At 38.0% G+C, this 27,910-nt stretch overlaps 1 protein-coding gene across 4 annotated transcripts; it reads right to left on the bottom strand.

The window, feature by feature from the left end:
- Nucleotides 1-226: 226 nt before the first annotated feature.
- tmem198ab (transmembrane protein 198ab) lies at nucleotides 227-26,976 on the bottom strand. 4 transcript variants are annotated; one of them, XM_028471775.1, is made up of 7 exons: nucleotides 26,486-26,976; nucleotides 26,323-26,389; nucleotides 26,178-26,243; nucleotides 8,220-8,463; nucleotides 5,425-6,006; nucleotides 3,095-3,294; nucleotides 227-1,317 (listed from the first exon to the last, which is right to left on the bottom strand). In XM_028471775.1, exons 4-7 carry the CDS (start codon nucleotides 8,374-8,376, stop codon nucleotides 1,180-1,182), a joined length of 1,077 nt encoding a protein of 358 aa, XP_028327576.1. In that variant the 5' UTR covers nucleotides 8,377-8,463; nucleotides 26,178-26,243; nucleotides 26,323-26,389; nucleotides 26,486-26,976; the 3' UTR covers nucleotides 227-1,179. The 4 variants fall into 4 exon arrangements, with proteins under 4 accessions (XP_028327576.1, XP_028327591.1, XP_028327568.1 ...); XM_028471790.1 differs by lacking the exon at nucleotides 26,178-26,243; XM_028471767.1 differs by lacking the exons at nucleotides 26,178-26,243; nucleotides 26,323-26,389 and having other exon boundaries at nucleotides 26,486-26,975.
- Between the last annotated feature and the right edge of the window lie 934 nt (nucleotides 26,977-27,910).

The following is a 27,910-nucleotide window of genomic DNA, read 5'->3' as shown; positions in this document are numbered from 1 at the left end:
ATTCCCACATGTCAAGGTCAAGAGAAAAATTCTACCAACAGCTAATAAACGTGTTTTGTGCATCAAATCTGAGTGTTCTGAAAGAAAATACACACACATACACACAGTTCTAGTACACCAGTCCATAGGAACACATGCTTTATTCATTAGTGTGAATTAAGAAAAGCATGGAGTCACATTGGACTCTTCTTCACACAAATAAATTAACAAATAAATACATCCCGTGGGAAATAATCGTGTCCATAAAAAGAAGAAAATAAAAAAAAGGCAGGAAGTGATTTTCCTAATGCACAGGTTTCACGTGGATGTGGGCGTGACTGAGGGATGAGCTCATGCACTTCAGCTTCTCACTAAGAAGGAAAAAAAAAACTATTCACATTTTACTGGTGACGACAGCGGTCCCACGTAAAGAGTGTCAGTGCACGTGATGGAGGGAGGGGCCACGTACAGGACGGCCTCACGACGACACCTCACTGAGATTGATCTGTTTGAATTTTGTAACCATTCTTTATTTATTATTTCATACATTTTTATGTTATCGAAGTAAATTTGTTCAAAATCCATTTACTGCATTATGTCATATTTGACTGAATTAAAAATATAATTTCACTTTTTTTTAATCTGGATTTTAAGATGTTTACAATTAAAAAAACATTTTCATAATTCTGTAATGAATAAATAATAGTACAATCATTGTAATTATTTATTATAGCAAAGATTACTGACCATCATCGATACAACAAAAAACCCTTTTTTTCTTAAAAAACAAAAAAATTAATTAAATCAGGGCACTTTGCAGTATTAACATCAATTCCCTTCAAAATAAAAGACTCAATTATGGTGGTACTAATGTTATGGTTGATCGTTGGCTACTTATAAACTAGAATTCTAAAAGTGTTGATCAGTCTCTGCTGGGGTGTCGGTGTGAAACCGTCCTACCTGAAAAGTCCTCCAACAGTTTGTCTTCCACACTTTTCCGGTTTGGGAATCAGCCGTTGACGTCAGGAACAAGGCACCTTCAGGGAGGAGTGTGTGTGTGTGTGTGTGTGTCCTGACTCCAGCGCTCCTCCTCTGATCGTAGTCCAGATGGCACGGAACCAACCTGAGGTGGGTTTGAACCCAAACTGGCTCGGAGCTGTGTTAGTAAAGGGTTAAACGGCTCTCCCTGCTTCAGCGCTGTCACATCCGGAGCAAAGGCCCCGGCGCCCCAGTAAGGGGCCCGGTGGCGCCGCAGTCGTATCCCATATCCACCACAGAGTGAGAGCCTCCGAAGGGCTGAGCCTGGACCTGACGGTCACGGAAACTCTGGATGTAGCTCTGGAACAAAGGAGGAAGGGGAGGATTATTTAAAACTGAAGAGAAAGTTCCATAAGAAGCAAAAACGATCCATTTATTATAAAGATGGAAGTCTCGCCGTCCATCTTTATAATAAATGGAAAGCTTTTACAGCAGAACCTTTGGGTCCCCATATTGTATTTTTATTAGAAATGTCCCCATAAGACAGGATAAGCCAATTACACATTTATCTGTTTATGATATTATTTAATGATAAAAAAAATTAACTAGAATATTTGCATTTCCTAAAAAAAATACAAATGAGGATGTAGTTGCTGGCCCATGTCGCACTGCATTAGCTTAGCATTAGCTAACATTATCATTAACTCGCATTAGCATTAACATTAGTATAGCATTAGCCTAATGTTAGTATTAACCTAGCAATTGCATTAGCTAGCATTAACCTAGCAATAGCATTATCCTAGGCTAGGGTTATTCTATTGCTAGGTTAGTGTTAATGCTAGGGTCCCTAGCATTAGCTAAGCATTAACCTAGCAATAGCTGAACATTAGCAATAAAGTTGAAAATGGCTGGGGAATGGGAAAAAAAAAATAAGTAATAAGTTTAAAAGTTACAAATTATAAAAATACAAGCATACATTTCGGGAACTTTTGGAATTTTTTGATAGCTTATTTGTCAAAATCGGGCAAACGGCGTAGGAGGCGTTAGCGACAATGGAAGAAAAAACAGAGCAATAGTGAGGACGTCTCCTATATTATTGAGGCTGTAACTATTCCATGAGGTTCTTTATTACTAAAAACAGGAAACTGCACCCAAAATGAAACGGATATCTGACTAGAAACACGTCTGTGCCGTAGTAATGTGAAACTTTCAGAGTGTGTCCGTTTATTGTCTGATGAATTATCGCTAATATTAACCAATTTTATGCATTAACACTCTTACACGGTGATCGCACAGGCTCCGCTGCAAATATGACACACACACACAAACAGTGCCAGAAACATGTAGCGACAGTATGTTTTACATCATTGGCCAAAAACACAACAAAATAGCTAAAAGAACACACACCAGGGTTGGGGTCAATTACATTTTACAATTACGTCTTCAATTATCCATGCTTAATTACAGCTCAATTATGATTACGGTGACTGGCATTTTTTTCCAATTACAATTATAATTTTTCCCCTGAAATTCAATTACAATGATGTTCTCAATTACTAGAATTTAACTAACCACAATTACTTAGCCTGAAATAAATAACCCCATGAAACATTTTTATGCGTTACTGGACTTGCACCCCAGTTTAAGGGTTCTCATGATATTCAACCAGTTTTTAAGTTCTTATGATAGCCTTATCTCAGAAAAAAAATTCCAGAAATTTTCCGATTTTATGCCTAATCACAAATAAATTTAATTCACAAATTTTTTATGCCATTTTCGTGGCTTGGTTTTCGTGCCAGTTTTTATAGAATTAACAATTGTTTACAAAAGCAACAGATTTTTTTCAAGTACAATTACATCTGTAATTGACTCCAACCCTGTCACACACGAAACAACAAATAAAATGATATCACAAATACAACAAATGACAGCAAAACACAAAAACAAAATGTCAAAAACCCATGAAATGGCAAGACAATGACAGACAAGTACAAAAAAATGACTTAAGACATACTAAACGACAGCAAAAAGCACAAAATGGTCAAATAAAACCACAAAATTATACAATATGACAAAAAAAACACACTAACAGCCTCCAGACCCAAAACGACAACAACAAGTGAAAAGTCCATCTCACCGGCGACAGGACGTCGGTGTCGTAGCGACGGATGGGGTTGGGTTTGCGGCGGTAGGCGGGCTCCATCTGGAGCTGCTTGCTCTGGTTAAACTGAGAGGACGCGCTGGGCTGGGACTTCTTCTTCTTCTTGTTTCGGTAGCGATCGTCGCGCTGGCGAATCCGCATCACCTGCATCCTCCTCTGCTGCCGGCTGATGATGACTGGGATGGAATGGAGAAGTTGGTCAATGGCTTTGGACCCCAGGAATAAAATACAAGGTTAAAAAACAAGCGCCAACATCTGATAGAGAGGTGTAGAACGATCTAACCAGGAACACAAAACAAACAAAAATAACAAAAAAACAAGTAAATAAAATGAACTACATGACAACAAAAATACAGAAAATGAGTCCAAAAAACAGAGAGATATAGATAAGGACGGGGTGAATAAAAAGCTGAATATGAGACGAAATAGGCGTAAAGAAAAAATACACATTTAAAGAATGTAACGTAACACTTTACTTGATTTTTTATACATACATCTGACATTGCGCTGACATTATCATGAATAAAGTGTCATGAAGGCTGTCATTAAGTGTTGTTCGCTAAATTATGACACCTTTTGTGAAATTATGACAAATTTGGAGCTATGTTGGCATTTTTTGGGTTAGGTGAATGGATGTAGTGGGGTTAGACAGTGCTTAATTTGTAAATCATCAGGTCCCAGGACACCAGCCGCGTGTTGTTCCGACAATAAAAGAGAGACAAAAACATCATGGAATATAACATTTTTTAAAGTGTAAATGGGCCAATAATATTACGTGAACACAAACAACCAGTTAACCTAAATGTTTAATAAAATAATTCAATCTACCATGTTTCAGCACCAAGGACAGCGCAAAAACCCCCACAAATTTAGCCACTTTTAACATTTACACCCATATAATAATAATAAAGGTCATAACTCCTCTAATGAATCAGCAGCACAGCAGAAAATGTAAATATAACGTGTGCTTACCTTTTATTTGTCCAAAAGAAAAGGAGGAATTTGTACTTTTCACAGCCGAGGCCTGCCTTGTCTTTCATAAACCTAGAGCAGCAGCTCATCTAAGCTTTGAACTGAGCTTGTGTCTTAATATCCCCGTCGTCTCCTCTTCTCTCTGTCCCTGAGTCCTCCTCACGTCCCCTGGACAGTTCTCCTCCTGTGTCCAGTCTGTTGCTCCTGCATTAGCATCATCGCTACAGGTGACGCTAGTCGCTACGCTAGCTACTGCTGCTGCGATTTCCACATAAACAACCATGGATTTCTTTACCTCAGGCTTAGTTTCACTTATTGGCTTAAAAAAACTCTTTAAATCCAACCGCCTTTTTTTTTTTTTTTTTTTTTTTGCTATTTTCTACCGTCTTTCAAACTGACAAGAAAAACTTTAGACATAGCGTGGGGGCGTGGCCTGACTTTCCCCTCTCTTCCTCACTCGTGTTCAGTTTTTACATAAAATTTTGTGTGCGCAATGAAAGTCAACTGAAACGCAATAAAAGACGCAGTTGTCCAAATATAATACTTCGAAATTTTATCGAAACACCTAAAAGCAAATAAGATGCTAGGAAAAAATAAATAAATGAATAAAAAATGAGGTGCCGGATCAAATCAAACAACACTTAATCACAGCCTTCATGACAACTTATTCAAGCTAATGACAGTGTAATGTCAGACTTGTATGTATGAAACTATAACTAAAGTGTTACCAAATATATGAAAATTGTGATTAAAATGATTATTAAGCACATGACTTAATAAAAGGTAGGGCTGCACAATTTTAAACATGATTACGATTTTGATCTCCACTATTAAATTTACCGATCGTCTGAGATTTTGACATTTAAAACGCGGCTCTGCTGTATATCTAAATGTGTTTACAACATTGGTTCCCAAATTCAAAACAATGAGTGGAATTTGATGTGTAATTAATGTTACATGTAATTACTTCAATACGCTCTCCTTTGTATGATGTGGCTAATTATTGTCTCCTATTTTTAAAATGTATGATAAAGTGGCCTCTACCGCATAAAATTATCCAGTTTCAATAAATTACAAGAAAATATAATATTTTATTGAGCAATAATACTGCGTGTTTGTGATGAATTTGTCTAAAAAATAGCCTAAATAAGGAACTAGGAACATTCCCTGCTCATGTACCACTAGGGGTACACGTACCCCTGTTTGGGAACCACTGCTCTAAACTGTTCACGTATGATGAATAATTGTGATTATTAAGCGTGATTACAATATTGATCTAAATAATGGTGATTACCATAATCGTGCAGCCCTACATTCATTCAGGTGAAAGCTACCTTTGGTGTGGGAGTATCCCTCCGCCGTCACCTTCCACTGAATGATGATGCCCAGCAGGGACAGAGCAGGCCACACCCCCAGCACCACCCATGTCACCCAGCACACGGGCTTGGCCGACTCCGCCTTAATCCGCCCGCACATGTACAGCACCAGGGCGAAGAGTTCCACGAAGTAATCCAATGCCACCGTAATGACGGCCGCTCCGAACACGGCCGTGGAGAGCGTGGTGAAGAGGCGCTGCCACTGCAGGGTGAGCACGGCGAACAGCATGCCCAAGCCCAGCAGCACGCCCAGCGGCACCCACACGGAGCGCGGCGGCCCGTCCGACAGCTCCTCCATGCCGACCAGGGCGGCCACGGCCACCAGCAGGCCCAGTAGCAGGCCCACCATGAAGAGCCCCACACTGCGCACCAGCATGGTGACCAGGCCGCACAGAGTGCCGATGCCCAGCCCGATGCCCACCGACGCCTCCACGCTCAGCTGGGTGTCCAGGACGCGCTCCTTGTAGCACAGCATGAAGATGACCACGGACCCGAACATCAGGCCTGTGAGGAACATCACCGCTTTGAAGCAGCGATAGCCTGGAAGGAGAAAAGGTCGTGACCTTAGCCACAAATCTGTCACAACTCTCAACTGCATTCATTTATTTGTATTTCCCCCTTATGAGATCCACCTGCATTAGATATTCATCAAACGGGAACGCGCTAAATGGATTGTGGGCGCATTGTGAGGGTTTGTACCCCTTATGACGTTTGCACGCGTTTTAATCCCTGGAAACCTTAAGGGAATCCGCCCCTTTATGTCTTTAAAGTCATTTTTGTTGTCCTATTGTGTATTTAATTTTTGTGTATTTTTTGTCATCCTTTTGCGTATTATTCAATCCAATAAAAAAAAAATTTAATAAAAAAAAAAATCCCTTCAATCAAAATAAATATTTTCAATCAAAGAAAAAAAGTATTTGAGTCCCAAAAAAACGCATTTGAAAACTTTTTTTTTTCTTTTGATTGAAGTGAAAAAAGAGTTGAAGCTGTTTTCTTGGATTGAATCATTTTGACACAAACGTTCCACGGTGGGCGGAGCTTCCGCATTCGTAACAACTAGAATATTTGCATTTCCTGAAGCAAATGCAAGTGAGGATGCAGGTGCTGGCCCGTGCCGCGCTGCATTAGCACAATTTTGTAGTAGTAACAGCAGTAGCCAGCATAAACATTAACTAGCATGAGTTAGCATCAACATTGATATATCATTAGCATAACATTAACATAGCCTATCAATAACATTGACATGGCATTAGCAGTAATCTAGCATTAGAATGAACCTAGTATTAGCATGAACTTAGCATTAGCACATAACTTAGCATTACCCTAGCAATAACATTAACCTACCATCATCACTAACCTAGCATTAATCTAGCTTTAGCATGAACCTACAATTAGCATGAACCTAGCATTAACACTAACCTAATATTAGCATTACCCTAGCAATAACATGAACCTAGCATTAATACTAACCTAATATTGGCATTACCCAAGCAATAACATGAACTTAGCATTAGCTCTAACCTAGCATTACTCTAGCATTAGCATTAACCTAGTATTAGCATTAGCCTTGAGTTAACATTAACCTAGTGTTAGCACTAACCTAGTGTTAGCACTAACCTAGCAGTAGCTGAAAATTAGTAAAAAGGGTGAAATGGGTTGAAAAGGTTGAAGGTAGTAGCTGAACATGTTAAAGGTTGAAATGGTCAAAATTGGTTGAAGAATGGCTAACCTAGCATTAGCTGAAAATTAGCAATAAAGTTAAAATGGATTGAAAAGGTTGAAGTTAGTAGCTGAACATGTTAAAGGTGCAGTCTGCAACTCTTATAAAAGTGACTTGTCATATTTGCTAAAGCTGTCACTATGTAAGGACAGCTTTACATCAAACTAGTAGTTTGTGTGAAAAAAAACAGACTCATTGAGCCCCCCTGTTGCTCCTGCAGCCTTTGGCAGATTGCCAGAATGTACCGTGACTGAGCAAGAAGAACCAATTAGAGCCAGGATTGTGTTTGATGGGCTATCTGACAGCTGTTGCTCACAGGCCCCGCCCCTTTCCCGGAGCGAGAGCGCCATCTTTTTTACAGTGTACGGTGTGGAGGAGATGGAATTGGTGACTTTTCTGCTTGAAAGGTAATTACTGCTGCTTGATTGACATTGTTTGATTTGTAATTGTTACACTAGAACTCATGTGCGCGCAGCAGCCTCCGTATGGCTGCTGTAAGTGACACTGAGTTGTTGCTGCTGCTGAGGTTTGTGCACATAAAGAGAGAAGCGTTGCAGTAATATGATTTTAACAGTGCATGTTATATTACTGTGATGTTGCTGTTGGACTAACGTTAGCTTGTTAGCTTCTCTGAGCGAGGGACTTTGGAAAGTTTGGAGGCAGGGCAAGAGAGCAGCGGGGAGGGAGGGGGGGAGGGGGATCTGAGAGTTGCGGACTTAAAGGTCAAAATTGGTTGAACAATGGCTGGGGATGAAGGGGTTAAAATTTCCAATAAAAATGAATGGGAAAGAACAAATGTAAAAAGTTTAAAAGGTACAAATTATAAAAGTGAATAGCATAAATCTCTGGAACTTTCTCAATTTTTTGATAGCTTATTTGTCAAAATTGGACAAACGGTGTAGGAGGAGTTAACGCAGAGCGAAGAAAAAACAGATAATATATCCTCACTAATAATAAAGACACAAATCTACCTCCATAGTTAGCTTAGCACTAAAATCCGCCACCTTTCACCGCTTTTCTGTCTCCAACTCACCAAAGAAGCAGTAGATGATGCCAAAGAGGCAACACATGGAGCAGACAACAGACGGGACCACCTTATAACGACCGGCCGTGCCCTCGCACTCGCTCAGCCGCTCGGGGCTCAGCTCCTGGTCCGGGAGGAGCAGCGGGGGGTCCAAGGTCGTCGTCATGGAGACGGAAGGAGGAGGCAGCGGAGGATGAGGTGATCACGTCGGAGATGGAGCGTCAAGGAGCAGTGCCGTGGAAAACAGATCGACCTGCAGATACAGAGAAGAAGATGATTGAAGATGAGCAGGGTTCACATTCATGTCCACCCACATTGAAGCTACGGCCTATAGAAACCATGTGGGACCGTTTACTCAGGTGGGACCATATGTTGCACAACGAGATCTCGCGATACTTAACGTCACGCGATGTCCTACCTATTGTCACGAGACTGATACTGAAACTTTTGGGTCATTCCATGTTATTTCAACGACTTTTCAGGAAATCCCACGCAAGTTTTTACCAATTGTTGAGTAACTAAACCCCAAACCCACTTTTTTCTGCTGAATACATATGTATTTGAGTATTAAGTAGTGCTATAAATTGATCCTAGTCCAACTTTTAACATTTTAGTAATAGTATTTTAATTTTGCGTATTTAGTTGTAAAATGTCAGATATCCTGGCCACTAATGGTTTAACGCGCTATTACAACTGATTTTTGCTATTGGCTGAAACAGATTTGGTGTGTCACCAACTTTCACTGTTGGCCCCGCCCCTCCTATTGGGTTTCCTCCAATCACAGCCCTCAGTGAGCACTGATTGACAGTTTTAATGAGGAAGTCTAATGTTCCGTGTAGCGGTGATGTTTGTGACTCTGTTCATCAAGCTATGTGCGTATGTACAGACACATTGTGTGTGTATCCCCGTCTGTCTCTGTGTGTGCGGGAACGTGCATGTACTTCTCGCTGCTGTGTGTGTCTTTATGTGTGTGGGGCTGTGTGTGCTGTGTATTGTGTGTAGTAGCTGAGCAGGCTGCGGTCTGTCGCTAACAGCACTGCACACTGTACATTTTTAGTTTGATGGAATGAATACTTTTTGAGATACGGACTATTTAGTGAGAGGGGTGCGTGTTGATTTTCGTGCGTCCTTTTTTTTCCTCCATTTTCAGCTTCCAATATCTCAAAAATTACACTGCATAGGAAACTGAAATTTGGTATAGTAACACAGCTCCACCTACTCTCTCAGAATACATTAAATATCTGCTACTATAAAGTAGACCACATGCGGCCCTCGGTCTAATTTTATGCGGCCCCCAAAGTAAACTTACAAAATGACAGAAAAATACACAAACGAAAGAATACATAAAAATACAGAAAAAAGACAGAAAATACTCTGAAAACACACAGAACTAGTATAAAAATGAACAAGACAACAACAGTAATACATAAAATGACTCCAAATAACACAAAACGACAACGCAAATACAAAAAAATTACTCGAAAAATTTTCAAAATTACATAAAAGTGAAAGTAGACAAAAAGTCAAGAGAAACACCAAAGAAATTACTACGTAAACCCACAGTAATATATACAAGCAAAACAACATCAGAAATACACAAAAACTACAACACAAATACAAAATATGACTTAAAAAAAAAAATACATATTCCAGGAAAAATGCACAAAAGAACAGAAATGCACAAAATGCCTCATAACAAGCAAGACAACAAACATACACAGAATGAAAAAACAAACAAAATAACTATAAAAACTCTTGTATTAATGCTCAGAATGGTCATTATTCTAAATGCTAAGTCATGAATGTTGATAATGTGGCCCTTCCATCAAACAAACACATATTATAGTATAAAGATTACTCTTTCTTGGGATATAAAACTATTTTTCTTTATTTTGGGTCCCAACTTTTGGTTAATTCACCACTCACGGATATTGGAAATCCTGTACCTGAGGTCATTGTAGCTTGGCTCTGCATCTCATAATCATTTATTGTTTATTGGGGGTTTTTTTCTGACAGTAGTTGTATTACTATACCAAATTGCAGTTTTCTATATGCTGTAGGTTTTGGGATATTGGAAGCTGAAAATGGAAGAATAATAAATCGACACAAACACTACACACCTCACTGAATTGGCCATATCTAAAAAAGGATTCATCCAATCAAATCACAAATTTACAGTGTGCCTGTTGAATAATCATGGAACAATTTTTTTTTTTTAGATTTTCCAGTCACTGCAAGAGGACGAGCGAGGAGAATAGATCTGGTTTCTCCTCATTTGAACCTCATCTCCTACTGCCGTCATTCTCTCATATTGGAATCGTCTATTTTCCTCCTCGTTCTGCCTGAAGGAGGTTTCTGGGTCAGAGAAGCTTATGTAACTCCTGTCTGGGGAACTTTACTCTGATATGCATGAGTGTATTTCTATCTCAACCCTTTCCTTCATATCACAGCTTCCTCCACTACCTTCCTTTTTTTTTTTTTTAAATCTATACCAAATTGTTTCCAAATTATGCTCCAATAGCACAAAATAAAAGAAGAAATATAGCTGCAAGCGGCAATAAACGGCCCTCACCTTTGCCGCGCTGCCTTTGCGAAAGTCCCTACATTATAGAGTCTATAGAGAAAACAGTCGCAAAGAGTTCCACAGTGTGCGCGTGCACGGAAGAGTTTCATTCAGGAGGGGAGGGGGGGGAGCGCCTCACCATTATACATACTGCAGCTTTAATATAGCATTTGGGATTTTTTTTTTTGTTGGAATAAATTATATAGAAATGGAAAAATGCTAATACTTTCTTTCTGGCCGCCTTCTACTTTTAAACATGTTCATAAATAATTTTTTACCTCTTTAGCACCAAAAAATATTTGTAATATTACGTGAATATCTGTAAAAGTCACGTTTTTCTATTAGCATAGCATCTCTTCTTCACTGCAAGATATCTGTATGCCAACCGACCTCTGCTGGTCCAAACAAATATCTGACCTAATTACAGTGAGATGACTGTTTTTTTTTTTTTTAATTTTTCTTTTTTAAGTCCAATTGTTAAGGCACAAAATACATTTTCCGTTGCACTTTTAAAAAGCAAAAGAACTATTATGCAGTTTTGCATTGTTTACTATAGAACCAGAATTTAAATTAATAGGCTTCTTCTTCATTTGTATCATTCCTTTATTTATTTCATTCAAGATTTATTTTTAGTTCAATTGCATTGTTTTGAATAGTTTATCAAGGGATTATTTTGACAATGAAAAATAATTCACTGGCTCGGTGGACATCATAAACAATATTTAGATTGGGGGCAAAAACATATTAAAAATTACATATTTTTGATCTGTGGGGTTTGATGGACCCCACATAACTGATGGAGTTTTACAGAGGACAGATGGAAAAAAAACCTTTGAATGTGCCGTGTATGGGCACACAGACTCCGTGATTTGGTAGATCTCGTCATGTTTTAATCCTTAACGATCTAATATCGTCAGACTGCACACCCTTAGTTAACTTTAGTTAAAAGGTTGTTTGTTACGTTTTAGTTAGAAGGGAAAAAGGCCCGACACACGCTCAGATCACACACAGTACAAAAAATAACACAAATACATATTTATCCCTACTTTTCATTTGAACATGACATAAATAATCATCTTTTGGCGAGGATTAGCAGCTTACAACTGGGCCACCCTGAGGCATGTGTACACTGCTGTTTTTGAACGCAGACGGATCATCCTCTAAATAGAGAAAAGCACAGAGAGGATAACAGACCGCTGTCTGTATGACTGTGAAAGAAGAAATAAAAGAAGCCCCAATACAACCAATATTTAGTTACAAACCAAACACAATGGTTAATGATGAGAGCGAAAAAACAATTACGACAACAAACAACTCCTAATGAGAATTAAAACAACAAATACAACCACTAGGTTCTGTGCTATAAAGCTAGATCTCCTCTTATCGCGCCAACTTCCAGGATTCATTCATTGTGTCCTGTTCTAGGATGCTGGTTAACTTCGTACGGGGCTAAATCACCATGGTAACTTAGGCTGAATGACAAACCTGGTCGGTAGTAGGTTTTGTTCTGGCTAGGATCTGAGCGTGTATGAAAGCCCCGCCCCCTGACCAATCAGTTCTCACCTGCCCAACAACAGGTGGATCATTCTGTGAACACGGTGCACTGTTGCCCCCTGAGAATGGACAACCTCTATCTGTTGTAGGAGACATGGGATTCCAGCATTCACGTTACGAGACGGTGAGCCGAAAATATTTGTCCGAGACAGCGCTACCTGAGTTGCATGGTAAGGTGCGCAAACGCATATTAGAGAAGATAAACAATGTCAAACCTCTAAGTTTCACAACAGATATCTGGAGCTCTGGCGTTTCTCCCTGTGTCACTCTTAAAGGGGTCCTCCACTGTTTTTACAAATGTGGCCTAAAACCATTGAAATGTCCTTATAAAAGATCTATGCCTAACAAAACGCATTATTTTGCACCATATTCCTTTTATTGACTTTTAAAAATGGGACTAGAATCAGTAAAAGACGAGAAAAAGAGCAAAAAATCCAGACTTAAACCATACATTCAACCATTTCTGACAAGAACACCGGTCCTGTATGCTTCACTCCAATAGAACTACAATGGGCTAAAAGGGGTGATTAACGTCATCAATCACATCATTCCAACATGGTGGCACACAGGCTCTCAAACGGTGAAGTAGTCCCATAGATCTCTACTATATATGTGCTACTTTTCATATAGCTCTATAATAAATATATGTTACTGTTCATATAGATCAATAATAAATATATGCTACTGTTCATATAGATCCATTTTAGATATGTGCTACTGTTCATATAGATCTATACTCGATATGTGCTACTGTTCATATAGATCTATACTCGATATGTGCTACTGTTCATATAAATCTATACTAGATATGTGCTACTGTTCATATAAATCTATACTAGATATGTGCTACTGTTCATGTAGATCAATACTAGATATGTGCTACTGTTCATGTAGATCTATATTAGACATGTGCTACTGTTCATGTAGATCTATACTAGACATGTGCTACTGTTCATGTAGATCTATACTAGACATGTGCTACTGTTCATGTAGATCTATACTAGACATGTGCTACTGTTCATGTAGATCTATACTAGACATGTGCTACTGTTCATGTAGATCTATACTAGAAATGTGCTACTGTTCATGTAGATCTATACTAGAAATGTGCTACTGTTCATGTAGATCTATCTTAGACATGTGCCAGATCTATACTAGAAATGTGCTACTGTTCATGTAGATCTGTATTAGATATGCGCTACTGTTCATATAGATCCATATTCGATATGTGCTACTGTTCATATAAATCTATACTAGATATGTGCTACTGTTCATATAAATCTATACTAGATATGTGCTACTGTTCATGTAGATCTATCTTAGACATGTGCTAGATCTATATTAGACATGTGCTACTGTTCATGGAGATCTATATTAGATCTACATGATCTATATTAGACATGTGCTACTGTTCATGTAGTTCTATACTAGATATGTGCTACTGTTCATGTAGATCTATACTGGATATGTGCTACTGTTCATGTAGATCTATATTAGACATGTGCTAGATCTATATTAGACATGTGCTACTGTTCAAGTAGATCTATATTAGATCTACATGATGATCTATATTAGACATGTGCTACTGTTCATGTAGATCTATACTAGACATGTGATACTGTTCACGTAGATCTATACTAGACATGTGCTACTGTTCATATAAATCTATACTAGATATGTGCTACTGTTCATGTAGATCAATATTAGACATGTGCTACTGTTCATGTAGATCTATATTAGACATGTGCTACTGTTCATGTAGATCTGTATTAGACATGTGCTACTGTTCATGTAGATCTATATTAGACATGTGCTACTGTTCATGTAGATCTATATTAGACATGTGCTACTGTTCATGTAGATCTGTATTAGACATGTGCTACTGTTCATGTAGATCTGTATTAGACATGTGCTACTGTTCATGTAGATCTATATTAGACATGTGCTACTGTTCATGTAGATCTGTATTAGACATGTGCAACTGTTCATGTAGATCTATATTAGACATGTGCTACTGTTCATGTAGATCTATATTAGACATGTGCTACTGTTCATGTAGATCTGTATTAGATATGCGCTACTGTTCATGTAGATCTGTATTAGACATGTGCTACTGTTCATGTAGATCTATATTAGACATGTGCTACTGTTCATGTAGATCTATATTAGACATGTGCTACTGTTCATGTAGATCTGTATTAGATATGCGCTACTGTTCATATAATCTGTATGAACACAGCATCACAGCAAATACAACCTTTGATGAGAATTAAAACAACAACAATTACAAATAGGGATGCAAGGATATACTGTATCCTTAATTGGTTCAAAATCAATGCAAATAAGAGGGGATTAAAAACCAATAGCACAGTATGTTAAACAATAGGGGGTGCTGTGACTGTTTCAGTGCTGCTACTTTAGACGACACGCTGGCGGGGGTACAGCTTTAATTCCAACAAACACGGCCCGAACTCGTCCGATCCAAATCAAGCCGAAGTCTCTTTAACCACAAACCCGTTTCAACATCCAAACCCTATCTCACGATATGATGATACTGCGATTATCGATATATTGGTCATAAATCAATCTGCGATAATCTATGACATAACAAGAAAAAAAAAAGATTAAGTGAAAAAATCTCATTTTTATTTTATATCTCTGAAAGACAATAAATTGAAAAAGTGTTTTAACCAGTGACACTATTTTAGTGCAACATTTATGTAAATAAGTGTCATAATGTAAACAATATATTGGTTCCTTCAACAAACAGTGACAACATTTCTGTGAAAAAACAGAAAAGGTTTTGAAAATAAAATAAATCTTAAATTAGAATAAATAAATAAAAATTAAAAAATATATATGTATAAAAATAAATCGATACTTAGCGCGAGCATATCAATAATTGATCGTGTGAAAAAATATCGTGATATAACGCCGTATTGAGATACACACACACACACCTTAAGAAAAATATGTAAATTCCAAGCCGGGAACATAAACTAATTTTTCTTACATATTTTTATATACTTTTTTTTTTTTTTTTTAAATATGTATTTTTGTTCAACTTTGCATGGTGATAAATGAATAAATGTGCACTTTATTTTGGTTTATGAGTTCAAACAGTTTGTAAGAAGGTTATAAGATTAACAATAATAATAATAAGAAGAAAATATTTTGGTTTAAAAAATTCTTCACAATTTAAATAAAAAAATAAGAATCTGTATTTTGACAAACCTATTTTTTTCTCTCCAGAATATGATTTCTATATATTCAAATGTAAAGTTAAGGGCATCTTTGATTTTAAATGATTATTATTTTTATTTTTTAATTGGGATATACCCCTAATTACAACTCCTAATGAGAATAAGGACATCAACAAATACAACATAATGACTTGTGAAAAAAAACAAAGACTAAGGCTCATGAATAGGACTGTTAATGAGTGAAAAAACTCATTGGACCATTAATGAGTAGATTAAAGGAACAAAAAGAATTGTTAAAGAAAACAACCAAACAAAGTGTTGGAAAGGAAAAACAACAAGAGTTCTAGCTCTGTCTGTTCCCATGCCAACCATTGAACCCTACACCCAGCTGATTTGAGCCTGACCAATGGCAGAGAAGCTTTCAGCTTTAACCCCCCTAGCAACAGCGTGGGGTCCAATCACTGGCCTTGCCTGCTCCCACTCTGGAAGCACGTCCTGGTGTAGCTGCAGTTTGAGACCAAGTCACTGTGAGGACAGAACGCACAATTTAAAGTTGTTCAAACCTTGTTTTAAATTAGCCTGTAAATTATTATTAGATCATCAAATAGAACAGCAGCTCATTCAAAGTGAAATAATCACATTTAGAGTAAAGAAAGAATGATCAGAGTCAAAATTAAAGTGCATCACTATTTTCTATTGTGTTTTCAGGGGGAAAAGTGGCTGCGTCGTGTCACAAATAGCTTTAATCTAGGTGATATGATGATATACTATATGAATCTCAATATTTTTAACTCAAAGTCTGACCAGAAAGAGAATTCTGGGTTAAATGTGCTGATGACAAATGCCGCACAGGTACTTTTATTAACAAACAGTTGCACAATATGTGCCATTTTTGGCTTTTTCTCCTCTCAGGGACAGCACGTGTGAGTGAGTTCTATTGTGTGACTTGTTTAGGGGAAGGTCTGGGTTTGGACGCACTCAGAAATCCATCAAACTGTGCTTTTCATGCTGTTTAGTGACTGCTAAAACGGGTATTTTAATACAAAATAAATATCTCAGAAATATTGAAAAATGATAAAAGACACTGTTTGACTGAACTCTATGAATATTAAATACTCTGATGAGATTTGGACTGTGATTGTATAAATCAAAACAAGTTAAAAAAAAAATAAAAATCTTGATATACAGTAGGCGATAATGTCATTTTCTATATCGCCGAAATAGGAAACTCAATATATCTTGAATGTCGATATATTGCCCAGGCTTATAAAACCCCTTGAATGACGTTTCTAGGACCTTTCTTTTATTTTCCGTCATCCTGTAAAATGGACGGAACATACGGAATTCACTTCCTGAAACGGAAATGGCAATATTTTTTATTATTCTTATTATTTCATTTTTTAAATTAAGTGAAAACATGTGAGTCCTTCCTGGTTTTGTCAGGTCTAAACCCTGTTTTTAGAGGACTAATGACCTGAGACTCAGACACTGCATACTGTATTTTTCCGGCGTTTTCCGCTTCAGTCTGTGCATCTGTGTCAATGTGTCTGGCTCTGAGCGACTGATGCACAAACCCTTTAAACCCTGCTAAGCCGTCTGCTTGTTGTAGCTATCAACAATCTGTGATATCTCTCTGCATTATGATGTAAAATAATAATAGAAAATCTTTCTCGTCTTGCTTCATTAGGCTATTAATGCAGCACTAATGAATAATAGGAAATGTCAAGGATGCGCAGTCGACCCTTTTTGGAGCCAAAATGTCAAGGTCAAGGTTGCGGCAAGTGTCAAAAACCAACATTTTCCATATTTCTACCAATATTTATCGTACAAGTTCGATGCTTGCATTTATGAAAAGCTCATCTCAAGTGGAGTATTTTATTTAATGAACGAATGATACGCGGATTCATCAGGACTTACAGTATTTATTTTGGCTCTGAACCCTGTCATCTTGTCCAGTTTTAGCAACACAAGCATGTAGCATAGCAATGTTCTTAGGGGTGTGGAAAAAACGCTCATTCGAACCAAAATAAACACTCATTATTTGATATTTGTTTCCAAAACCAAAATGAAAAAACGGAAAACGCCTTGTTTTTCACATTCAAGCTCTTTTGCTTTGGTACAGAAAATGGAAAACAAACACCTTTATTCGTTTTCTCCATTACCGATTGACCAAAGTACGTGACCCGAAAGTGAAGCGTTACACATTCCGTGATATCTTTAGCTCTGCAACACTTAGGAGTCTCTAAATCCTCTGAAATGTCCGTGAAAAAGTTCTGTGCCCGACACCAGCTAAAGCAAAAAGGACACGTTTCTGATGCACAGTTGGAAACAGCGATCTTGTCTAACTGCCGTTAGCATAGCCTTTAGCGTCGGATGAGAGTACACTTCTGGGTCACGTACTTTGGCAAATCGGTAATGGAGAAAACAAATAAAGGTGTTTGTTTCACCTTTATTCGTTTTCTGTATTCCCACTTCAAAAGATGAGAGGCCTGTAATTTTCATCATAGGTATAACTCAACTATGAGAGGGAAAATGAGGGGAAAAAATCCAGAAAATAACATTGTAGGATTTTTAATGAATTCATTGGTAAAATAGGTAAAATAAGTATTTGGTCACCTACAAACAAGATTTCTGTCTCTCACAGACCTGTAACTTCTCCTTTAAGAGGCTCCTCTGTCCTCCACTCGTTACCTGTATTAATGGCACCTGTTTGAACTTGTTATCGGTATAAAACACACCTGTCCACAACCTCAAACAGTCACGCTCCAAGCTCCATTTCAAGGTCCTGGAGTGGCCTAGCCAGTCTCTAGATCTCAACCCCATAGAAAATCTTTGGAGGGAATTGAAAGTCCATGTTGCCCAGCGACAGCCCCAAAACATCACTGCTCTAGAGGTTATTGACCAAATACTAATAATTCCAGCATAATTTGCAAATAAATTCATTAAAAATCCTACAATGTGATTTTACAGGCCTCTCATCTTTTTAAGTGGGGGAATTTGCTCAGTTGGTGGCTGACTAAATACTTCTTTGCCTCACCATAGCTCTGGGAACTAGTCTCTAATGTGACGTCAACATCTGTTCAAGTCTGTTAAAAACAATAACTGACTTTATAAAGACACTTTGTTATGTATCAATCTTTTTATCTACCACAGTAATGTAACGTGAGAATACCTCAAGTTGAGGGCATTTCTCAGCAATTTTTAGGTGAGATTAAAAAATAGATGAATTAATTCCAGAGCATAATTAATAATTCTCACCATCACCATCTCTTGACTGCACTTACCGGTAATAAAACATATGTAAAAAGATGAATCATTTTTTCTCAAATGTTATTTTTGTAATGGTTGAGAGTAATAATCGAAATTGTCATCAAATTTTGATTAATTGCGCAGCCTTGGGTTGGTCGATATGGACCAAAACTCATATCTTGATATTTTTTCTCAAAATGGCGATATACGATATTAATCTCTATATTTTAATTCAAATGAAGTTGTGATGTAAAATGCTACACAGGCACATTTACTAACAAACAGCTGCAGAATTTGTGACACTTTTGGTTTTTTCTCCTATAGGGTACAGCAGTGAGTTCTATAATGTTGTACATAATTCTCACTAAGGATCGTTTATAGGCAGTAACCTATAAACAAACTGAGTGAGTCACCTTCCACCAACACGGCTGTGACTAAAAGCCACATGTCAGACGTGTTTGAAAGTGAAGGAGAGCTTCATCACGCATTAGTCACTGCAGCGCGACAAGTGCCATCATTTCAGCCCACTGACGTCAAATCACCGCATATTTATTCCTGCTGGGGGTGATATTCATCACAAATACATGCCAAGGAAACGTAGGCCTCGGAAGAAGACGGAGAATACGGAATTCACTTCCTGAAATGGAAATATTTAGATTAGTTTTCAATCGATTGCAATCAGACACTGAAATAGGCTCACATGCATGTTTTTGGGACAATATTGCATATATCCACCATATTGTCACTGTAAAACGGCTGGTTTAATGTTAGTGTTGTTTTGGTGTATTAGTATTAAATTAATGACAATATTACCATTAACCACATTTTAAAATGTTTGGCATCATTTCAGGAAGTTTAATAGCCTGTAATGCAGTTATTTCCAACCTTTTATTTGGTTTTCACTTATTTCTGGCGACCCCAGATGATGTTTGTTATAATGTGTAACAAACACAGAGTAGCCAGGATTAGTGCACAAAGTGACAAGATGCTTCAGCTTAGATATTTTTATACTTTAATATTCTGTTCCATCCCACTTGTGCTCCTTTTCAGGGTCGCGGGGCTGTATTTTATTTATTTATTTAATCTTTTTCTCTTTCTTCTTTTCTTCATAGCGCAATTTATTTAAACTAGATTTATGTTTGAGAAAGTGAACGTTTCTAACAGTTGTTTAAAATTGCGTGTTGTATTGAAATTTGATAAACTTATTATTAAATTATCATATTATTTTTTAATTTATTATATATTTTCACTGTTTCTAAACACTTATCAATTATTCTCGTTATTTATTTGTAATCAAAGCTGATTTTATCACTATGATATGAATCCCTTTGAATTATTATTATTGACGTACTTTCTGTGTGCCCTGAACCGAGAATTGCAAAAACAATCATTCCACGCTTTCAGCATATTCCAAAAACAGATCTGAGGTGTCCGGCTGTAGCGAGCAAGCTGCCAGCTCCCCACAGAGCCCGTCACTGGTTCCCGCGTCTGTTTCCGGCAGGAAAGAGACGTCAATGGGCCTGCTGATGACATGGAACGCCAACAGTTGCCATCTCACCACACGGGGAATCAATACCTGCCATGGAAATGTAAACACGTGCAGGGAGGAAGGCCTCGTAGCGTCACATGGCAAATCGCAGTCAGATAATGGGACAAAAGACAGGCTAATAAGGACTGGAAACATCCTCCAAGTCACACGCAGAACAAGAAAAATCCTTATTTTCCATAATGACGGGTGTTGAAATATAGTTGTTCTCATAGAGCGATGATTTTTTTTTTTTCACTTTCAAGATGTTTTCCCAACTTATAAACCTCTGCCACCACTTTTTCCACCTAATGTTGCATATGTTGACTAGTGATAGACCAATACATCGGCCAATTCTTGGCGTTTTATTAATAGGGATGTCCTGATACAACTTTTTCATTTCAGATATGATACCAATATTGCAGCCTTGCGTATCGTCCAATACCGATATTAATCCGATATCAGCATGAATCATACTTACTTTTTTTTCTCTCTCTCTCTCTCTTTTCTTTAATAAAAATAATATAATTACTTATTTTTTAGTGTGGAATGTTAGAAAAGGCTTGATCAAGTGCTGTTACTCAAACAGAGAACAATAGTCAGCAACAGTAGGTATGAGAAAAAGTGACCCATTTATTATTAACCAATTGGTTACATGAGTTTTAACCTTCAACATTATATCCACAGTATTCTACCATTGAATAAAATAAATAACAAATGAATTGAAAAAAAATAAAATTGAAAAAAATTCAGAAATTTGAATCTGATATTCGTTTTCAGGCTAATATCGGACCGATATCCGATATCGGATCGGGACACCTCTATTTTTTACGTGTATTGGCATCGGCTGCTGCGTTCGCTGATCCGCATTATTTACAGAGAGCAGAAATATGTTTTACTTGTTCTTGTTCTACATCACCTGTTTTTAATATTTGTTAAATTTTTTATACTTGTTCATTTCAATAAATGTTCCTTTTTTCTAAAATTGAGACTAGTACCATTTGTTATCATCATTGTGTAATTTTTATGATGTCAATTGAGGGGGGTTAAGTAGTGTCGGCTCAAGAAAATCGGCAGTCCGTATCGGTCATCGGCTCTAAAAAATCCATTAACCTCTGTTGACCATATTTCATGCTTATTTTAGCCAGTTTAACCACATTTATGATTTGTCATGCCCAATATATATGCTTCCACTAGGTAACACTATCAGATAATATAACTGGCGAGAACCCTGAGATCTTAAAGACCTGCTATTGCCCTATCGTCCGGGCAGAACACTCCCCTCTCAGTTTGCTGGTCTACTGGAAGTTCCTAACGTGTCTAGAAGTAGAACAGGAGGCAGAGCATTCAGCTACCAGGCTCCTCGCCTTTGGAGCCAGCTCCGCCTCCATCTTAGTACGAGAGGCTGCTACTCTCTCCACCTTTAAGGCTAAACTCAAAACCTACTTATTCGGTAAAACGTATACCGTATAATAGCGTTAACCTAACCACTGTCAGTATCAGTAAGCCCATGATTTAATTTGATTTATTTTTAAATGGTAAAATTACCCTCAAGAGAACTGTCAGATAGTGGGAAAACCTGTGAAACATATTTTATAGATTGTTTACTCCGATTTCCAATAATTAATAAATGATCAATTACACGATTACAATTATAAATGACGCCAACCTTGACTCAACAGCGCCACACTCATTTTGATTGGCTGTTTTGAACCAAAGCAAAGTTCCTTATTCGAAGTGGCTAGCCATAGGTAGACGTACAGACAACCCGCGGTGCTATTCGTACTTGGCCGATGACGTTACCGGAAGTCATGTAACCATTCCGTACGAACAAAAAATGGCTCAACAAGTAATACAAGTACAAATTCACGGTGGCAAGAAACTCAAATCCACTTTATAAGGTTAGGGTTAGTTAGTCCGTAACGTAGTTTAGGGTTAGTGTTAGGGTTAGTTAGTCCGTAACGTAGTTTAGGGTTAGGGTTAGTTAGTCCGTAACGTAGTTTAGGGTTAGGGTTAGTTAGTTACGAAACGTAGTTTAGTGTTAGGGTTAGTTAGTCCGTAATGTAGTTTAGTGTTAGGGTTAGGGTTACTTAGTTCGTAACGTAGTTTAGGGTTAGGGTTAGTTAGTCCGTAACGTAGTTTAGGGTTAGGGTTAGTTAGTCCGTAACGTAGTTTAGAGTTAGGGTTAGTTAGTCCGTAACGTAGTTTAGGGTTAGGCTTAGTTAGTCTGTAACATAGTTTAGGGTTAGGGTTAGTTAGTCTGTAACATAGTTTAGGGTTAGGGTTAGTTAGTCTGTAACATAGTTTAGGGTTAGGGTTAGTTAGTCTGTAACATAGTTAAGGGTTAGGGTTAGTTAGTCTGTAACATAGTTAAGGGTTAGGGTTAGTTAGTCTGTAACATAGTTTAGGGTTAGGGTTAGTTAGTCTGTAACATAGTTAAGGGTTAGGGTTAGTTAGTCTGTAACATAGTTTAGGGTTAGGGTTAGTTAGTCCGTAACGTATTTTAAGAATCTACGTATTAATAGCAAACAGAAGTACAAGTATGTTGCGTCTTAATCACGTGACCAATCACGTTACCTAAACTGGCCAATGAAAGGTGCTACATACAGGTAGAATGTCGGCATATTGATACGTCTACGTGCGGACAGCCACTGCCTTCTTTATTAGATTTTTCTTCTGGAATAGGAAGGAAAGGAGAAAAAAAAACGCACAATTTCTGACCAATCACACGACAGTTCTCACAGAACCAGAACAGAGCCTTCTTCTCAGAGATCTTTCTGATCAGCCACCATTAAACCCTGAAGCCTGAACCACTTCACAGGTTTGAGGTGACTCATGTCCCAGCATTACGTGACCTGTTTGAATATTCCAGAAAGCAGCAGGACTCGATGAGAACTGAGCATCGGCATTCTTTCTCACACCTCCCCACACACAGACTGTGGGGGTTACATAAGGCTGCTGCTGAGACTGCTGCCGTTTCCCATGATTGGGTTAAATGTGGAGAATCTGCTGATGGGAAAGCAGGAATACACTGAGGCCTTTGTCCCTTTCATGGATTTCAAATCCCTCCACAAAAATCGCGAAAAATAAACAAAACCATCCCAGTTTTCCTTCAATTTTCGAGTGGAATTTGGGATGTAATTTGCAGCCAATTCAATTATTATGATGGCAATTTCCACAAAAAAAAAAAAAACCCTACAACTAAATAAATGCACAAAATGTCTCGACAGATACACAAACGGACAAAACAAAACACAAAATAACTCCAAAAACACAAAAAATTATGAGAAAATACACAAAATAACTACAAAAAACACACAAAAATAACTCTAAAGCACAAAATGAGAACAAGTACACACAAAATGGCTCCAAAAACAATAAAACTAGGAAATGACTCCAAAAACATACAAAGCGTTTGTTGTTTCCGGTGTTAATGCTCAGATTGGTCATTATTCAAAATGCTGACATCAATGTAGATCATGAGATCGACATTTTTGAAAGTTGCCCATCTCTGGATGAAAAGTTTCTGCAGCTATATCATTTGAAGTTAAGAAAACATGTTTTATGAGGTTTTTCCTCCATCTGTGTTAACTCCTCCTACACCATTTGTACGATTTTGACAAATAAGCTATCAAAATGTTCAGAAAGTTCTCTAGACTTATGCTTGTACTTTTATCATTTGTAACTTATAAACTTTTTGAGTTCTTAATTTTTTTGTGATACTGCATTGGCTTTTCTGCTCCCATATCTACAGCTGGTTAAGAGGCTCCACTTTTTACCTTCAAAACAAATTACAAACCATTCAACCTTTAACATGTTCAGCTAATACATTCAACACATTCACACCTTTTTCAACCTTATCGCTAATGTTACATTTTTGCTAGGTTAATGCTATTGCACGGCTAAAGTTAATGTTATTTCTAATGCTAGATTAATGCTAATGCTATCCCTATGCTAAAGCTAGGTTAATGTTAATGCTAATACTAGTATTAGGCTAATGATAATGCTAGATAAATGCTATTGCTAGGCTAATGCTAGAGCTAGGCGAATGCTAATGCTAGGTTAGTGTTAATGCTAATGTTAGGCTAAGGCTAATAGTAATATTAGGCTAAGGCTAATCTAATGATAATGCTAGATTAGTGCTAATGCCACTTTAAATGCTAATGCCAAACTAAATACATTGCCTAGTATGAATGTGGTGTGTGAGTGTTGCTGGTGGTCGGACTCGGCGGGGCCTATGGCAGCTGTGGCTATAATAGTAGCTTACCACCTCTAAGTGTGGAGCGAAAGGATAATGCCATGTAAAGCACTTTGTCACCAAAAAGAAAGCGCTATATGCTAATGCTAGCGCTAGGTTAACGATAACGCTAAAGCTAGTTAATGATATGATAATGCTATGATAATCCTAATGCTAGGTTAGTGCTAATGCCAATTCTAATGCTAATGCTTGGCTAGAGCTAATGTTAACACAAGGGTAATGATAATGCTGAAGCGAGTTAATGCTACGCTAACTAAGCTACTGCTAATACAATCAATGTGACATCCTCACTATTCTAGTTTAGCAATAACATGCATGTATGAAGAAATGCAAAATAAGTGGAAGTTTTAGGGCAAACGTGCCCCGATTTTGAGGAATTTGGTTGCAGGGTTCAACTTCCTAAAGGAGTGGTTGACATTTCACCTGGGTTTTATTTATGACGGGATGAGAATAAGTGAAGAAGGAATGTGGATCTTCACCTCTCATACACAGACCTGCAGCAGCATGTTTAATCATCTCACAGTCACATCTCTTACGTAACTAGCACTTCCGCACAAAATAGGCTCTCCTCTCTTTTTCCCACCATCACATCCATGTTTTCACAGAGCAGACGACAACCAATAAATATTTAAATCTAATAAGAGCCATGAGATAATTACAGTGTGTCTCAAAGTACACAAACAACAAAACATTAATATTACAATCCATCATAAAGCAGTCACCAGATCACATGATCACCAATGAAAGCACAGCACAGTCTTATGGTTCAACAGGTGAAGGAGAATAATACACACACACACACACACACACACACACATACTGTATTTTATAAAAAATAAAAGCATGCAATGACACTAAATGTGGTGAACGCATGGACTTAAGAAATGTTTTTAAATCTTTAACAGTCATTGGTCATTTTACAGTTTGTTAATTCTTTGTGGTCAATACATCTTAGTGTGTATTTTCCTCAGCCTGTGTTTGTTTGAATCGAGGATTAGTCTAGTTTTAGTTACTTCTTTGTTTGCATTTATACTTAGTCAAGCTTTGTTTTAGTCAAACAAGAAATGTCATGTTTTCCATACATTTCAAGGTGAAAAGAAGTCTATTTCAATGGCTTTGTTAAAACAAAAACAAAAAACAAGAAAATGCACAAAATTACATACAAATACAGAAATTGACAGAGAAATACAGAAACCAAATACTAAAATACACAAATTGACAGAAACACAGAATAACACAGGCAATAATACACACAAAAAAATAAATAGATAAACAAAAAATACAATGAAAAAGATGCACAAAATGACACCAAAAAACCCAAAGCCTTTTTTGTTTCCTGTGTTAACACTTATATTTGTCATTATACTAAATAAAACCCTTTAATCAAATACAATCACATGTCTGTGTGTCATCTGTGATAACAGGTGCACCGTAGTCACCAAACGACCCTAAAAGGGCCTGCGGACCTACACTTTCTTTGACAAAATAAAAGATGTAACTATTTTGAAAGCACTATTTTTAAAGCACTGGTATAAATGACACTGTTGTGTTGTGAAAAAATGACACATTTTGTAAGAAAAAGGGAGGAAAAAAAGACGAAATTGGTATTTTGTACCGTTTGAGACGCATTTACGGACCGCTGGGAGATTTAAGCACCAACAGTTGGTCAAAGCTCCATCGTCTGGTGTAACAGGAGTTAATGGATTCACAATGATCGACCTGGATGCGGACAAACCGGGTCACACTGAGTGGATCATCACCTCCATCCATCACAGGCGGCCAGCTGACCTCATTAAGCCCGAGCAGAGCTGCCTTCATCGGCTACAGCTGCGAGGATCAGCACGGAGGGCTGATGTTAGTCTAATCGCTCACAAACATACATTTCCCGTCATGTCCCCCCGGTGTATCTCTATAGACTCTCACCGTCATCCCCGACACGTTGTCCGGCCCCAGCCTCCATCAGATCACCACCCACGGAGCCACCGGAGCACCGACCATTTCTGACGCTGTCAGCCCGACATTAGTGCGCTTCCGCCCGGCGTGGAGGTAGCAGAATCTCCGCGGTGGATCCACGAGGCAACTACACATCCATGGAAAGGTTGGCAGTGAACGCAGGCTGTGAAGCAGATAACCCGGGATATAAAGCCGTGCTAAGTGTGCAGCTGAGGAGGAGGAAGGTGGGCAGAATGACGAAGGACTGATGATGGAGCCACGAACCAGGACAACAGCGACACCTACAGGTTACAGCGACACAGTAGCACCACTGATGATGAGGAGGAGGATAGAGCCCTGAACCCTCAGGAACTTCACTGATGGCTTTCTAGAAATAGAAATGGGACATTTTGGGTTTTTTGACAGCAATACATAATAACGCTCCTTACGATTACATCTTTGGGAGTTTGGGCTTTAGCCTTGGTTCACAAAGTGGGGTACGCAAATTGTCATAGGGGGTACGTGAAGATAAATTCAAAACAGCGTGATAACATTGGAAATTACGCTGCTCAATAGAGCAGCAGTTAGGAGCCTCCATGCATTGCCACAAATTACACATTGTCCTTAGATAGACTGCCCTCTAGTGGTGACAGAGAAACAATCTCATTAAAAACAGTGCAAATGTGACGAGAGCAACATTCTCAAACACGCTGCCCTCTGCCACCACGTGCTTGTGTGAAATTGGATTTTCAGCTTTGACAAGCATGGAAAGAAATACAGGAGAAAAGTTTACGTGGACAACGATTCAAAACTTGTTTAGACTCAACTTGTTTCTCACCGAATATGCCAGTAGGCTAATTATTTACATAAATCTGATCATTGTGAATATGTTTTATTGTGTGCTTACAGATTCTTATTCTTGTTTTTAATTTTTATATTATTCCTCAACAGGACAGGTAAAATGCAGGAACAAATTTCATTGTGGAGCTAAATTATATACGAAGTGGCTAGCCGTACGTAGACGTACAGACAACCCCCGGTGCTATTCGTACGTGGCCGATGACATTACCGGAAGTCATGTTACCATTCCGTACGGACAGAAAATGGCAGAACAAGCAATACACGTACAAATTCATGGTGGCAAGAAATTCAAATCTGCTTCAGAAGGTTAGGGTTAGTTAGTCCGTAACATAGTTTAGGGGTTAGGGTTAGTTAGTCCGTAACGTGGGTTAGGGTTAGTTAGTCCGTAACGTAGTTAAGGGTTAGGGTTAGTTAGTCTGTAACGTAGTTTAGGGTTAGGGTTAGTTAGTCCGTAACATAGTTTAGGGTTAGTTAGTCCGTAACGTGGGTTAGGGTTAGTTAGTCCGTAACGTAGTTAAGGGTTAGGGTTAGTTAGTCTGTAACGTAGTTTAGGGT

Source organism: Gouania willdenowi, chromosome 2, assembly GCF_900634775.1.
Source record: "Gouania willdenowi chromosome 2, fGouWil2.1, whole genome shotgun sequence".
NCBI classification, from domain to species: Eukaryota; Metazoa; Chordata; class Actinopteri; order Blenniiformes; family Gobiesocidae; genus Gouania; species Gouania willdenowi.
Note: the sequence above shows the minus strand (reverse complement) of the source record. Positions and strands in the feature narration are given on the sequence as shown.

What these genes read in the sequence shown, in the direction of transcription:
- tmem198ab (XM_028471775.1), bottom strand. Translation starts at nt 8,376, where the DNA reads ATGACGACGACCTTGGACCCCCCGCTGCTCCTCCCGGACCAGGAGCTG. An exon ending in CATCATCTACTGCTTCTTTG is followed by an intron (nt 6,007 to 8,219) that starts GTGAGTTGGAGA and finishes TTCTCCTTCCAG; the next exon opens with GCTATCGCTGCTTCAAAGCG. An exon ending in GGGATACTCCCACACCAAAG is followed by an intron (nt 3,295 to 5,424) that starts GTAGCTTTCACC and finishes ATTCCATCCCAG; the next exon opens with TCATCATCAGCCGGCAGCAG.